The sequence below is a fragment of the Anoplolepis gracilipes genome, chromosome 2 (genome assembly GCF_047496725.1).
Source record: "Anoplolepis gracilipes chromosome 2, ASM4749672v1, whole genome shotgun sequence".
Taxonomy (NCBI): domain Eukaryota; kingdom Metazoa; phylum Arthropoda; class Insecta; order Hymenoptera; family Formicidae; genus Anoplolepis; species Anoplolepis gracilipes.
In genome coordinates this window covers 11,465,769-11,481,925 of record NC_132971.1, presented here as the reverse complement: position 1 = coordinate 11,481,925, position 16,157 = coordinate 11,465,769, and the positions used below count along the sequence as shown (strand labels likewise).

The window sequence follows — 16,157 nt, the reverse complement described above, 5'->3', positions numbered from 1 at the left end:
GAAATCTTCCCGTTTCTAAGTGAACTTTCGGATGATTAATCAAAATGATACATCAGCAATTTGCAGACCGCGATCGTATTTTACAGATCCAAGATACACGTTTTTCCTTTATTTCCTGATCACGTGATACATTCAAATGAAATTGCGTAGATTTAGATATTAATCGGGATATTTTTTTGTTTAATAAACGAAAGCGAAAACTCTGCAATTATTAATCACTTTTGGAATATTTGATCTGGACGTGATTATTAAATATGTAAGAAAGATAATCTTTTTTATTATATTATTCCCTCACATAAATAAACAATGAGTAAAATTTAGAAACTCTCGAATGAATATTCATGTGGAGTCTTTGTAAATTAAACTCTATTTTTAAATCTGTCATGATTAAACTATATGTACTATATGTGACTTTTCCAACAAGTAAGCGCAAATATTTTTCCGGTTCGATGGTCAAGAAATCCGAATGCAGTCAAGGACTGGCGCGGTTCGATCGATCGACACATTTCGTATCAATACGATAATCGTGATTGGTACGAATCGGAAAAGAAATGTAAAGAGAGAAAACTCACCGATGAGCTGCCCTTCGGTCGTCCCGTGGAAGTTATCCAGCGATCCGTCGGACAACGGCGGCATCGGCAAGGACGACGGGGGTGTCGAGGGCAGGAGGGTTAACTGCTAGTGAACCCACGAGGGGTTCGCGGCGGGGGTGGCCGCGTTCGTGCTCTGGGAGACGACGCCGCCGTTCTGGCCGACGACGTTGCCGTCGCTCACCTGCTGGAAATTGAAGTCCAGCGTGCCGCCCATCGACAATTCGTGCTTAATCACCTGCAATCCGCATGTGTCGAATCGCGCATTTATACAGGGTGTTCTGAAACTTCCGAATTTCCTTTTAAAGATGGATTTTTCATGTCTAATTTGAAGGCGATTTCTTTTTTTCTGAATGGAAATGTTGAGGCATTGTAATAATTTTCCAGTTACAAACGATTGAAAAAGAAGGGCTTTTCATAAATTAAACTTTGTGAAGTTAAAAGATTAACGCAATTATATTTTTCAGTTACTTTTACATGGAGTTTACTTTAATAAAATGTTAATTTAAGACTTGATTACAAAGATATGCAAGTATAATGGCAAAAGTCGGAAGAATGTAGAAAATGATAATCTCCCTTGACATTTCCGCTCAGAGAAAATCGTCTTTAAATTGGTAAAAGAATTCATCCTTAAAAGGAAATTTGAAAGTTTTAGAGTACTTTGTATATATATTTTATGAAAGGTCGCTCCCTCTCTTCTCTCTCTCTCTCTCTCTCTCTCTCTCTCTCTCTCTCTCTCTCTCTCTCTCTCTCTCTCTCTCCCCCTCTCTCTCTCTCTATATATATATATATACATATCCGATGACATAAATTCAAAATTTTTTTTAAACTACAATTCTCAAACTAGTTGTTTTACTTTTCAATCGTAATGTTTACCTTCATCGTATAAAGCATATTTTCATACGGTATAATATTTTTAGAAAAATTATAATATGTTTACCATTTAGAAAAACAGTTTTTCGAATAAGAGGATTAATGTAATAATAAAAGTACCTATGGATTTTATATCAACAATAAAATATATAGGAAGCAAGGAAAACTATATATAACTGCCTTTTTTCATACTTATATTTTATGAAAATCTTTAATGGAAATTGTTTTACTTAGCAAATAGTTTCTTTTAATATCTAAAAGAAAAATAATTTCTTAATTAAAATTTAAATTAAATTAAATTAATTACAATTAATTGAAAATATCTCGGGAACACACCTACAGTATCAGTAGTAACAAACGCAACATGATCAGACTTACCTCCTCGACATTGCAGTGGAAACCGTGCATTGTCTCGACGTTGATGTTAAGGTCGTCAAGGAGGGCGGAATGATTGAGCGCACCCATCAGCTGGCCCATCATGGTGCAAGGTGTGTTGGAGCAGGGTGTCGGCGTGTTGGGTGGACTGGGACCGGCCGGTCCAGTCTGCGCCGGCTGATGTTGCTGTTGGTGTTGCGGCTGATGTTGCGGCTGCTGTTGTTGCTGTTGTTGCTGCTGCTGCTGCTGCTGCTGTTGCTGTTGACGCTGTTGCGTTTGAATCATATATTGCAATGTCTGCTGTTGATTGTTACCGAGCGTCGTAGGGCTAGGCTCGCTTTGCTGATACGATGGCGACATTCCAGACGGTGACATGCCGGGGCTCAGGTTCTAATTTTCAAATTTATAAAAAGAAAGCGACGTAAAAAAACAAGTTAATATAATATATGCATATGATAGCATGCATATAAATGTATACATAATTAATAATAATTTACAAATGAGATGAAACATATTTTCATACATTTTCATCGTAAGATAAAGATATACCATTTGTGTTTTTTTATTGCCTCATATATGTAATTATAATAATTTATTACAAAATAAATTTTGAAAAATTAAATATCCATTACAACATTATTTTTTATTCATGAAATTATATATTTATTATTATATTTATATCAATTTATATTAATTTATTATTATATAATATTTATTATTATATTTATATTAATTTATTACAAAGTAAATGAAACCAAATATTTATTATTTCATTCATTAAATCATATATTCATTATTTTGAAAATAAAATTTCATTATTTGAGCTATTATAGAAATTTTTAAACTTTTCTAAAAGATACAAAGTGTATATTTTATAATAATAAAATAACTAACTAAGAGTAACAAATTGTATAATATAGAATTCTCTTGAAAATTGATCAATTACAAGAGATGGATTGTCCCAAGCTTGGCTCGAGTATATGTTTGCGTTTGTACCGTTATCGAAAATACGTTTCGATTCAATTTCATAAGCATATGATGCTTTTTTAAGCCAGTTTCAATAATGAAATGTAAATAAGCTTTTCTATCAAATGGTTGCAAATCTTTTCACACGAGACAACAAAAATATTTCTGCGAAAATACGTGACGTCGTGAAAAATAACGTATTAAATATCCATAAATGAAAGATTTCTCGATTCTTTCGACGCGATGCCTCTCTATTATATCGTATTTAATTAAAGTTCTAATCAATGACGCAATATTTATATTAATAGCTTCTGTCGCAAGTCGGTTATATTTTGTGCACAGATGTAAGAACTCTATACTACTAAACAGACCCTCCTCGTACACATGTATGTGTGAAATCACGTACATCGTGATCCTTATTGATTTTGCAACATTGCCAGGCCGAATACGCGCAGGCAACGTAAAAACGCCAACGTCCTCTTTTGTGTGGCGTTCACGCGCGAAAAATCCGCCAAAAATTTTCGACTCACCATCTGACAGGCGCACGGCTGCAGACCGTGGATCGGGCATCTTTGTTGATTGGCCGACTGCGGGGTAGGTGGCAGACTGTAGGACGCGGACGACGGGGTGCGTAGGCCGTTATTTCTCTGGTATTGCGCTTCGTAATAAGGCGGCGGCGGGCCGGTCTGCTGCTGGTGGCTGGCCGGCGGTGACGTCTGGTAGATTTGGTAGGGTTCCAGTTTCATTGTCTCTGCCAGGTTGCCTGCTAGGATCGTGTCTGCTATCGAACACCATATACCACGTATCAATCGCGTATCAGAGAGAGATGGTAAAAAGTTTATTTTATTTTATCTTGTAATTAATTTTAATTAGAGTTATGATCAAGCGTTATTAAAGACAATTATATGAATATTATATTATAATAATAAGTAATAATTATTATATTTTATATTAATAGTATATATTAATAGTAAGTTATTTAATACAGTTAAAAAAATGTTATATCATGGGAAAATAACTTGATACTGAATATATGAATGGTATAATATGGAATAAAAGGAAAAAGAAAGGAGAGATTAGTTTTAAATCTGTACCTAATTGTTGTTCCGGGCTGTAAGAAGGCGCGTAGGTCGGTGTCCAGTCCGGTTCTCCGAGAACCGCTGGAATAGGACTCAATCGGCCACAGGAAGAGGCGTTGCTCGAAGCGCGAGGACTTGAATAAGAAAAATATTTCGTCTTCTCGTAAACCGTATATCCATTTCCGGTATTGAGAGATAACTTTTCAATCTTTCATATAATACAAATTCCTTCATAATATATATTATATGTTATATAATATATACACATATATGATACACGTATATGTAATATCTAACTCGTATATTTATCGTATTAATATATCTAAATAATTAAAATCTCTATTCTGAATATTCCTTTGAACTGTGATAGTCGCACACTTCAAATTCTTGCAAAATAAAAAAAAAAAAAGTTTATTTGATTAATTTTGATTTTACTCGATTTATTGAGGCTTTCGTGATTTAAAAAAAATATATCAAAGTAGGATTTCGAGTATAAATTTTTGAATATATTCTATAAATTTATCATTCATATTTAACTCTTGATTTTAAACGAAAATATTCAAGTCGGACCGTGATAAAAATTCCGTACCGGAAGTCAGAGGAAAGCTGAAATCCGCTGGCAGGGGGCAGGGGACTGTCTGGGAACAAGTCTAGACCTTCACCGACGCTACTGCTGGGACTTGACGTAGGTTCAGCCAACAGTCCTCCGTTCCTTAGTGCTTCGGCGATTTTCTTCGAACGACCTCGTCGCTTCTCTAGACTTCCAGTGCTCTCCATAGTGGTAGCTCTGTAGAATAAACATGACGCACATTAATATCTTGCATTCTTCGTAGTCGAGACGAAAAGCGAAAGGACAGATAAATTATCAACAATCCAGAATTTTACCTGCGACGAGCGGATTTGCCTGGCTTGGCGTCGCGGTTGATCATCCACCAGGAACTTTTGCCGGTGCCCTCGTTCTGCACTCGCATAAACCTGCTGTGTAGCGACAGGTTGTGACGTATAGAATTCTGTGCGAACAGAAAAAATAGCATAATTTATAATAAAGCCGAAATATAAGACTGAGACATTTCTTAAATCGTATCATCAGTAGAATCATAGAATTAAAACACAGTCTCGGATCGATTTTACTGCTGAATAATCAATTTTGTCATCTCTCTTATGTTTGCAGTAGAGAGGTAAAAATATTTAAAAAATAACACAGTTATTAAAGATTCTCTGTGTTATAGAACAATATAAAGAAACTTTAATATTGAGAGAGAAGATTAAAAATATATGGTTTGTGTTTAAAAATACAATACTGTATATTAAATAAAAAACACACAGTAGCTCGAAATATTTCCGTATAAATTATGTAGAGAGAGAGAAGGCCTATTCTATTATATTCAATATATATTCTCCGTAGTTTTTACCGAAATTTGTAATGAAAAAGCATCATGTGTGACATTTGTGTAAGGAAATATGACAGTATGATATACGAAAAAATCAATTCGAAGAGTGAATCATAGAAACCGAGCTTTATAGGTTCCCTTCCATCCTTCCTCCTATCGTCTTCATTAGGCAAATTGAATCGGTTACAAGTCTGGAATCTCTCTTCCGAAAAATTTCGGAAAGCTTCTACCTTAATACGAAAGTAGCCGTGTGTCACGAGAGGCGATAACAATTTCCGTCTTCGTCTCCTTCGTCTACGCAAGATGGAAGATACTTTGAGGAGGACACACACGGTAAAGGACGGTGCGATAAATAAAACTGGCTTCTTCAAAACGGCCGTTATACCGCGAACGAGACAGGCGGAAGTTGACGCCAAGTACCGCGAAGAACTTTCGCAAACTCGTGCCGCGCGGCGGCACGGTTTTATCGTTTCGTTAAGTCGTCGTCCTAAAACAGAGTCGCGGACTGTTAGCCTTTAAATAGACAGAGATATAATAAAAATGTCGTAAAAATCTATTTTCCCCGACAGAGTATCTTATTCTTATTATTATTATTATATCATCCAATACATATACAAAGAAGAGTTTTTGCTGAATATATTTAGAAGATTACTTTTACTGAAAATGAATATCTATATTTATCTACGCGACTATTACGACTCTTTTTTATGATAGATTTTGGTAAAAATCATAAAATTGCAAATTTATCATCCAGCTGCTACATTCAATTTACTTGGTCGTCTGACATGTGTACACACCCGGGTACTTTGACATTCAAAAATTTATAACGTGGAAATGTACGCAATGTATTCTTTACTGCCAGAAAGAAATAGTTTGCCTTCATGACGCACATCGCATTTGCTGCTTCCACCCACACGATGTGTCCCTTTCAATATCAATCCGCGAAAAAAGGGATCCACACATATCTACTAGCGTGATATTCATCCAGTGTGTAAATTCCGCTTGTGTAGTTTGTGACGAATATCGTAGTTCGCGACTGTGTAACAAACAGAGTTTTGCAAAAACCTTCTTTTATTTTGCCATGCTAGTGGTTTCCGCTCTTGATAAGCTTGCTAAATTAGTTGGTCACAAATGAGTTTCGCGATATAAATCTAAGCTTGCCATTACTTTTATCCCTGCTTAGAGCATTTTCTCGCCTTTCCTGCTCTTCACAAACTTGACCGATTTTTGAAGATTCGAAAAAGATGGATATTTGGAAAGAGTATTTGTCGACAAAATTTGAGAAAAGCCGCTGTTAGGAATATCGTGCTGGCAGGAATACTTTTATGATTGTCAGCGTCAGGCTTCTTTTAACCCCCCGTGACGAATTCGTTCAAGGAACAGGCTACCCCTCCGATAAGCCATTCCAGTCGTGCAATCGCAAACTATATGGCAAGACTTTATAACCTTATCATCTACCCGCCTTTATCGGCACTACATTCCAAAGATGAAGACGTTTTTGGCGCCACCGTTCTGATTTTTTTTTTCAACGAATCGCCAAGTTTTCGCAAAGAATTATAAAAGATTCGCAATATCATAGTTGCAACTTGAAAGAAGCGATATTTTAATTCTTAAACCGAAACATCGAAAAAAATATGAAATTTTTATAGTACATGTAAAGTTTTTTATAGTAATGTTTTAAAAATAATTTTTTTAACCAATTAATTACATAATTTACAAAAATATATCCTATATTTATTATATAATTGAAATAGAGACTAAAAATTATAGGTGAATTATGGAAATATTTTGATTTCAGAATGAAAATAATGCAGTTACGGTTATCTGATTAAATCCTAACAAAAGTACTTAATTTGACAAAATGTTTACGAAGAAATTTTAAACAAAATTGCACAATTCTAATTTCAATAAAATTGAGAAAAAAAAAATTTCAAAACTGATAAAAATTCCAAAATTAAGAATCAGATAAGAAGACGCTATACTCGAAATGCTATTGCCGTTCTCTCGATGTTAATTAGAATTATGCAAAGTACAACTAAGAATCTCCTTCAAATGTCAATCAACCTCGACAATATTTAATTAAATTTTCCATTTCTATTCATAACGTAACTAGAAAGATATCGTTTAGAAAGAGAGGCGCTACCCCCGAGGTTAGTCGACTTGGGTTTCAAGATAGAGATCACTTTTCGTTGATCTCATGCGACGGGCAAGGAACAAAATCCATGTTTTCTCTCTCTATCTCTTTGGGTTCCGACTCTCGGCTACCGATAAAGCTCGGCACTTTCGTCCAAAATTCCTATAAACCGCGAAGAAACAGTCCTCGTTCGGAGGAGAAGCGAGAGAAACGCGACAAGGCTGACGTGCTCGATGCGACGAGGGCGAGAGAGAGAGAGAGAAGAGCGGTTTTTATCTCACGTCCGAATGGACTGTATAACGCGTAATTTATAGGACGTATAATACTCGTGCTTCTCGTATTCATACGTCGGCATTCACTAACGCGCCATCGACCAGGATGTACGTGATAAGGAACGCCGAAATCAGCGCAAAGACGAGACCTTGCCGAGCCCGATTTAATCGTGAGTCTTTGATTCAAGGTCGATAGGACATAGGGTGTCTGGCAAATAAACAACGTTGGCAATCAAAAACTACTAAAGGCGTACTCTTTGCGAATTGTTCTTATTGCTAGCGTATCTTATCTCTTATCTTTTTTAGGATCAAATACGTGTTTTACAGTTTAATGAATAGTAATTGTGAGTATATATTTTCTTTTAATATCCAAATTGACATAGAAGTTGATAAAAAAGTGACACATGTATTAACATAATTATATAGAAATTTTCTGCTTATTTTATACTTGTTATTTTGTAGAAAAAAATAATTCTCCAAAAAACGTGGCTGAGATAAAAATAATAATAATGTTATACTGATAATTAATTCAATAAATACGAGTATTTATTCCTTTATAATATCCAAATTGGTTAATAAAATATAATATAGTTAATAAAAAAGGGACATATATATATATATATATATTAACACAATCACATAGGAATTTTATATTTACTTTATATTTATTATTGCAGAAAAAAATAATCCTGCAAAAAAGAAAAACGTGGCTGATTATGAAATAAAAATAATAATTATATTACTCTGATAATTACATTTATCGCTTATTTGATATTAATCCTATCTAGCTTCACCTTAATTTACATATTTGAGAATTATTAAAAAGCTCTAATTTTGATATTGATGAAGGATATCCTAGTTTTAATGCACGTGCTCGATATCGCGATGTGCGCACAATGCGCTTGTGGAACGAGGACAGCATTCTTGCTGGCGATCAATTACATCTCGGTTTCGACAGATTGCAAATGGCCTTTCCGATACGGGGAATGCGGAAACGAGCCGGACGATCGCTCGTCACAGGGAATTTGCGATGATGATTGGCGGCGGTAAGCCAAGGAAAGGGACAGCTTGAATAATAAATCACAATCGTTAGGTAACTACAAGCACGGAAGCTTTAATTCTTAATCCGCTTGTGGAGACAGAAAAGGAACCAGGTCCGGCTTGAACGAACGATTTGTCTCGATCGCCTCGAGCTTCGATGATTCGACATGCACTCGCGATATACGTACGTCATTTCCTACCGTCGCGTCGGAAAGAAACCGGAAAATCTGATACGAAAGGGAAATCACATGAATTAATGAACTGCAAAAATAGAATTTTTTATCATACATTTAAATTTGATAATTTCTTTTTTTTTTTTAAGATGGAAACATTAGATGAAAGACTGATAATGGAAAAAAGCAATGATGGTATATAATATATGTATAATTGTATTATTTGTATCAATAATACATATAATATGAAAATGTAATATCAAACATAGATATATTAAAAAATTAATTTTCAAAAATGTAAGAATGGAAAGATATAAAGATTTAAATATTAATACAGTGCAGCACAATTCATATGTTCGAGAAATATAAAATATTATATGCAAAATGGAAATGCATTTATCGTTGCGTATTTCAATTTTTCGGCTGTCTTAAAATATTTTGTTTTAAAATATATCGTCATATTGCGGTATGTTTTGAAAGCATGCGTGACGGGAAACGATTATAGATGTATAATAATATCACGGAAGGAAACAAGATTCTACGTCAATTTTTACGGACGTGGTTTTTATCTTGTCACAGCGTATTTCACGCTTCTGTAAGTCATTCTTATCAGAAGGACGCGGTTGCTAAAGTTGTGGTTTACGGACAGGTTAAAACCGCGCGTGTATCTTACGCGATGATTTTCATCCCGCCTTGAAGAGACCTCATAACCACGCTCGAGATAACAATAACACATTTTAACAAAGAATATGCATTAAGTAACTGCTGTTTGACATAACTCTGTTTTTAAGTGATTATAATTTTAAAATCAGAATGATACTCACATTTAACTTTTGTCAATCAATATAATCTGAGAAAATAATTTAATAAATGGCTGTGAATCTCATGTCAATCCAAACCATGCATTAAAAATATTACATAGTTATATATAGTCTTAATGCTAAATGCATATTTAATTGCGTTGAATATTGATTAATTTAATTGTATGCTTTTTAACCAGTTCTTGTTTGCAAATAGACTAAATGAACTTTGTTGAATGAGTACTACTTTTCGAAGTTAGATAAAAGCATTTCTTTAGTAAGGCAATAGAGATTTTTCTTTGATCTCGATTTTTAGTCTACAATAAACTCAAACTTCTCTTGAAACTTGTGCCTCGATGTAATTCAGCAGAAGGGTATCGCGTTGTCAAGATTTAAAACTCTACTACTTTCTTATTACGATATGTTTAATTTAATCAATCTCACTTAAAAGTTTACAACGCTACCGAATTATGTATCTAAATAAAACCCTATTCTTTCGAAAAGGATATTCTACGATGATCGATTTTTATTTTCACAATCGTCGACTTTAGCGATCTAATCTAAAAATATGATGAATTAATTGCAGGTGATTCATTGATAGAAAATTAAATTTTGATTAAATTGTGTTTTCTAAATAAAAATCTAAACCGCTATGTAGTAAGTTTTTTAATTCGACTCTTCATTTATTTTAATAAATTTTTGTCCTTTTTCAAAATAATGTCTATGTTTAATAATATATAACAGTTGTCAACGTCAATCGAAAGTTTGGCAGCAAACGTAAAAGCATGTGGCTCGCGAAAGAAAAGCGATATCGTTTTACATCGGCGACGACTCTCAGTTTGTGCTCTCAGGTGATTAGATGACCGAGAACCGATCACATCCACAAAGACTGCCAACAAGACCGTCCCACCAATCCGTGAACTCTCTTTCTCTCTCTCTCTCTCTCTCTCTCTCTCTCTCTCTCTCTCTCTCTCTCTCTCTCTCTCTCTCTCTCTCTTTCTCTCTCAGTATACATTAATTCAATTCCATTGACGAGCCCAATTTCGTAAAAAGCATTTGCCGAACGATCGAAGAAGGATCGAGTGTGCAGTTGCTTATGGCCTTAAACATGTATACACACACACCCACGCACCGCCTACCTGTATGCACTTTAGTCAGGCCACTCGTTTCGTGCTGACGTAAAAGTGATCCGTTACAAGTGGCGTAGCAAGACTTCGCTTTTACATCAAAAAGACGTTTCACATTTTTCCATTTTATAATTATTTTTTAATTTAAAAAATAACCAGTCTTTTTTTACACACTCTCAAAGAACCTTTTATATTAATTAGAAATAACAAAATGTTATTTATATTCTGCATAATCTGTCTCCTTTATATTCGAAAACGGAGCAATTGTGACTTTCAATCATACAAATGCTGATCACTTGTATTTGCAAAATGTTTTCTTCATACTCCTTTAACGAAGAATAAAGTCGGCACTAACACGATATTTCTCCGCCGATTGATATAGGAGCAGTCACGAATTAACTCGTGAAGAGATTAAAGGAGTAGCTTTAGCTAATTCACGCAGAAACCGAAAGTCACGGGCGATCGAGCGAGAAGTAAAGTAGATTCCACTGCTCGAAAATTGCAAGCACTCAAATCAGAAATCTAGATTGCTGGCCAAATGCAAGATCGAACGGTGTACGAGCGCTCAATTCGCTCGGTGATGAACCGAAAGAGAAAGAAAGAGAGAAAGCGAAGAAGATATCAGGGTAAAGACGGCGGAAGATCGAGAAGACGAAAAGACGGTATTTGGGGGGGGGGGAAGAAAAAGAGAGGCTCTTTCTTTCTTTTTGCTAGAGAGAAGGAGAGAGTATAAGGGAGAAACAGTGAGCCAATTCACTAATCCCGATTTCCGATCGCATACATCCATTCGCCTATTTACGTTAACAGCTTCGATCAGTTTCCTCTCCATTTCCTTGCTGCTGAGATAAAGGGGAGGAAAGTCCATCTAGTCTCTTCGGCCGAGTCTCACAGCGGACGATTCGCGGCTCTCGAGATCTTCTTTTGGAAAGCTATATTTGCACGAGATTCGCGGACGCGATCGTAACGGATCGCAGAGTATATCGCTTTCGCCGAGTGCGTTTCTTCCCTTCAACTAACAATAAATGTTAACAGCGTTTTTCGGGAATATTGCTAGAGGGCAATAGACAAAATCGAGAGAAGTAATTTTTCTTAAGTGAAACGAGTGCTCTCTCGTCTGGATCAGTATGTTTAAATAAACTTTCAGTTTGATATGAAAATTCGCAATTGCCGAGATATAATTATGATATATATATATAAAAACATTTATGTGTTAATGGAAATTGCTTTTTTTTTTTTTTTTTTTAATAAAAATTCTGATAATTTTCACCCTCGATTACTTTTTAATCGTATGAAATAATATATAAAACAAAATTTTTAAGTATATAACTTTTTCGAATAAACTCAAATAAAATTGCAATATTTGAATAACCTAAATATCAATATCTGTCTCTTTCTTTTCGCTGCTGTATAACTTCTCGAAATACGAAAGAGATAGTTGTTTCGCGACGATCTCTCGCTGGATTTAATCCGAAATACTCGCGATCGTTCGTCTCCTGCGTCACTGTATATCATAAATAGTAGCTCCGCGATTCCGCGATGGGCACTATCGGAAAGTGGCGGTCAATATTAACCGGATCGCTGCCGGTAACTGCGCTTTGTGTGTGTCCTGGCGACGCGCTACCAATAAAGTCTGAGAAAAACTACCAATCTTCCCGGCGGAAACGAAACGGCGGAGGGAGATCCAGAGTACCCCTCCTCTGACATTCGCGGTATCATCGTGCAGATAAAGAAACGCTATATTGTAATAGCTGGGAGAGCTGAAAAATTTCGAGATATTCCGCCGCAGAGCCAGCAGAGCGGCATCTCCCCCTTATGTGTAACCTCCACTTTCAGCGATAATAGATTTCTTTATCGACTCGGCCAGTCTCCACTAGTGCTTCTCCGGTCTCTTTATCGCGGCTGAGATATCGGCAAATAGAAAAACGCCAGGCAGATATCTCGATTCGGAAAGTTCGAAAGTTTACCGTGACATAGGTGCAGATAATTGATCACATAGCTTGTCCCTCGAAGTTTTTCCCTTAGACCGGGCAGGTCGCGGAAATCTGGATGCATCCAGATTTCCGCAGTATTTTCGGCGACGGAATTCTGTCATTAAAAAATTGTGATTTTGTCGTAACTAATGATCCTCATTTTCACCTCAAATATTGTAATAATTGTATTTCGATAACTGATAAAAATTACATATTACAATTATTTAAGCTTAAATTAAAATGTATGAAAAAAATATAAAATAGATTAAAATAAATATTTTTTTTATAATTAAACATAATTATACGATTAAGATACAGCGAGGAAACTGTCCCAGATTATTTCGTAATCTTCCTCGGCGATAATAGAAGGGTTAAAAATGTACCCCGAGATACTTGTCTGGTGGATGAGTACATGTACGATATAAGGAAAGGGAGGATGCGGTTACAGAGGGACGGAAAAAGGCTTTCGCTCAAATTAGATACGAGAGATGCCTGGACTTGTCGGCGCGGGCGTCGATTTCGTTGCAATTTATACGTGGCAGTATTTTTGTGCAATTTGTGCCGGTTATGAGGACGTGAAAGCACGAGATGGTTCCACTGTGAAAAATATAGCGCAAATTTATCGCGAGAGACCTACGTCTCCTATCGCTCTGTATCTCTCCCTCTCTTTTTTCTCTCCTCCCTTCCGTTGATAGAATATCCATTATTCGTCAGTGTCGACGTGAAAAGGAAACTTACGAGTCACTCCTTCGGAAATTATCCATAGCTTATAATAAGAAGAGTCACACGAGTTTTTTTCAAATTAGAAATTAAATATATAAATTGGAGGAAAAAAAAATTGGAAAAGAATAATCAATTTCTGTTTGTCGATTCCTCAAGTGGGGTTTGCGCGTCTAAAATTCACGAATCAAAAATCATCGATTTTTCTATTTAAATCAGATACTCGTGGCAGGAAAAAAAAAGAAAGAGGAAGTGGCTAGATCTGCTTTGTAAGGTAATTTCTCGCAAAGTCGACTGCGGATTCCTTCCATTTTCGGATTCTCGTCCCGTTCCTCCTCGCCGTTCATCGATCGCCACTTGCTCCTTTAGAAATCCTTTGGGTCAGGTCAGATTAGGTCGAAAGCACCGGTGATAATTCACGAGTGTAGGACTTGATGGATACTCCCGATGCCCACGCGACGTTACGACGCCCGGCGTCGTCGACGTTGAATTCTCCTAACTGTTATAAACGAGTACCGATTTCGAGAGCTGCGACGATTATTGCTTTTTTTCCTAAGACAAGGAGGAGCAAGTTGATCGAGATTCGAAAAACTCGATTGATGAATTCTGTACCTCTGAAAAGCTCGTGCAATGTTTCGTACATAAACACGCGATAAGGATAATTAAGCTAATTAAAAATTCATTTGAGGAATGTCTGTAATGAAAGAAGAATTAATTTGTTTAAAAGGAAGAAAATATAGCTATAAAACACGAAAAGGGACATAAGAGGTTAACGTTTTTATTAAACTTAATTCGTTAGCGTGATTGCTTTTTTAAAATTTCTATATTGATGTCTTTCAAACACAATTACATACATACACACACACACACATATACATATTTATATATATAAATATATATATGTATATGTATGCATTTAATGCGTGCACGCTTTTCACAAATGATTATAATCTTTATGATTATAATATTATGTGCAATGCTTTGGTTAAATTTCTATAAATTTCCAAATTTTTCGAATCATTAAAATATAATGTTGTATTGAAAGTAGTATTAATGCTTAAAATATAATGTTCTATTGAAAGTAGTATTAATGCTTAGAACATATATAAAACATATATATTAACATATATCATTTATATATGTTCTAATATTCTAAATCTATACATTTTCTTTATAATTTAATTGACTAATTTTATTCCGTTTCCAATCGATCGGACCTATTTTCTAGTCAACGACATACTCACTTAATAGCCAGTTACGTAACAGAGGCACGCAGCTCAAACTCGCATTTTTATTAGCTAAATTTAGCATCGATTAAGATAATCGATCAAAAGTCAGCAGGTGCGTTTACACGTGTTATGCTATATGCTAAAAATGCTATAAAAATTATGTTTTTGCCGAAATTGTCACAAGTGTGTATCGAAGAAATAACGGTTTATAGAATATTTTTAGATTGTTAGATAAGAAAACGACACCTGCAGTAAAAGAATATACACTATATTAAATTAATTAAAAATAATTATTTATATATATGGTAATATAAATTTCTTTGTAGGTCGATTTTGATGTGTCCTATAGAGGACCATTTCTTTCGAAAATATATTAAAATATTTAATGGAAAAGTGAAAAAAGTAAGAAAGTTTTAATCTTTTCGAGTGGAAAAAGCGATTTAAAATGTTCTTTGAATTCTGAATTAATTCTTAAGTAGGTATGCAAATTAAAACAAGAATTAATAATTGATAAAAAATAAGAATACTAAAAAATTTAGCTTAAATTGTCATATATTATCGAAAATCTGATTATCATTATCATTTTTTATTGTATGTTTCGAAACGACGAGAATCCCAACAAGAACGCGAGAGAGAATTGCATATCAGGGATGAGCCACCTTATCGACGCCGATGTAATCGGCTGCAGTAGCAACGAGGGGGCTTATCAACCTCGTTTTGTGATCGAATGTAATTTTTATTGCGCGCCGCGCAACAGCGATAACAATTAACGGCCACTGAAACAATAGATTATGGAGGAACGGAGAGGAAAGGAGACTGCCATCCCAACCACAATCGCGCGGCCGACTTTAATCCGAATAAGCACGATCGAATAGCTCTGTGTGCGATTGTATGCGTGTCTCTCGATCGGATATCCGGATAGCTATGCGGTAAAACGAGCCACGGGACCCTGACACCATTGATAACGATTCCGCTGCTTGTCTTAATCTTTCCCCTCCGACGTTACCATCGTGTCGTCGTCGTCGTCGTCGTCGTCGTTGACGAGATCTCTCTCTCTCTCTCTCTCCCTTGTTACTATTTTCTCTCTTACACATATATCGCTAGTCGTCGCAGGAAATTTTGTTCCACAAGAAATAACGCGGCAAAAAATACAATATTCCCGATTGCGAATGAGACTCCAATTCTATATAATTCTTACGTATTTTCGTAAACCGTTCGCGCACCTGTTATCGATTGCAAATGCAATTTCATTGTTATATAGACCTGAAAAATATAACTGCAATCTCTTCACATTGTGACGCTTATCGTGATATTTATTCCAAGCTGCGTTATTGCTCGTCGTGAATGCAATTGCATTTTTTCTTTTTTTTTTTTTTTTACAGTAGATGAACGTCCTATCGCCTGCATACAAACATTA

At 35.5% G+C, this 16,157-nt stretch overlaps 1 protein-coding gene and 1 long non-coding RNA gene across 4 annotated transcripts in view; one reads left to right on the top strand and one right to left on the bottom strand.

Annotated features, from left to right (window-relative positions):
* Foxo (forkhead box, sub-group O) overlaps window positions 1-16,157 on the bottom strand; it is a 157,180-nt gene that overhangs the window by 45,069 nt on the left and 95,954 nt on the right. Inside the window, exons 2-7 of one of the 3 annotated variants that reach the window (XM_072909024.1) lie at window positions 4,769-4,893; window positions 4,473-4,670; window positions 3,899-4,017; window positions 3,335-3,585; window positions 1,842-2,228; window positions 573-828 (exon numbers count right to left, since the gene is read on the bottom strand). In XM_072909024.1, the coding sequence (XP_072765125.1) occupies window positions 679-828; window positions 1,842-2,228; window positions 3,335-3,585; window positions 3,899-4,017; window positions 4,473-4,670; window positions 4,769-4,893 (1,230 nt within the window). In that variant the 3' untranslated portion in view covers window positions 573-678. The remainder of the gene's footprint in view (window positions 1-572; window positions 829-1,841; window positions 2,229-3,334; window positions 3,586-3,898; window positions 4,018-4,472; window positions 4,671-4,768; window positions 4,894-16,157) is intronic. The other 2 variants (XM_072909033.1, XM_072909042.1) reach the window with 2 other exon arrangements.
* LOC140675037 (uncharacterized) overlaps window positions 1-16,157 on the top strand; it is an 84,876-nt gene that overhangs the window by 56,285 nt on the left and 12,434 nt on the right. The window lies entirely within an intron of this gene.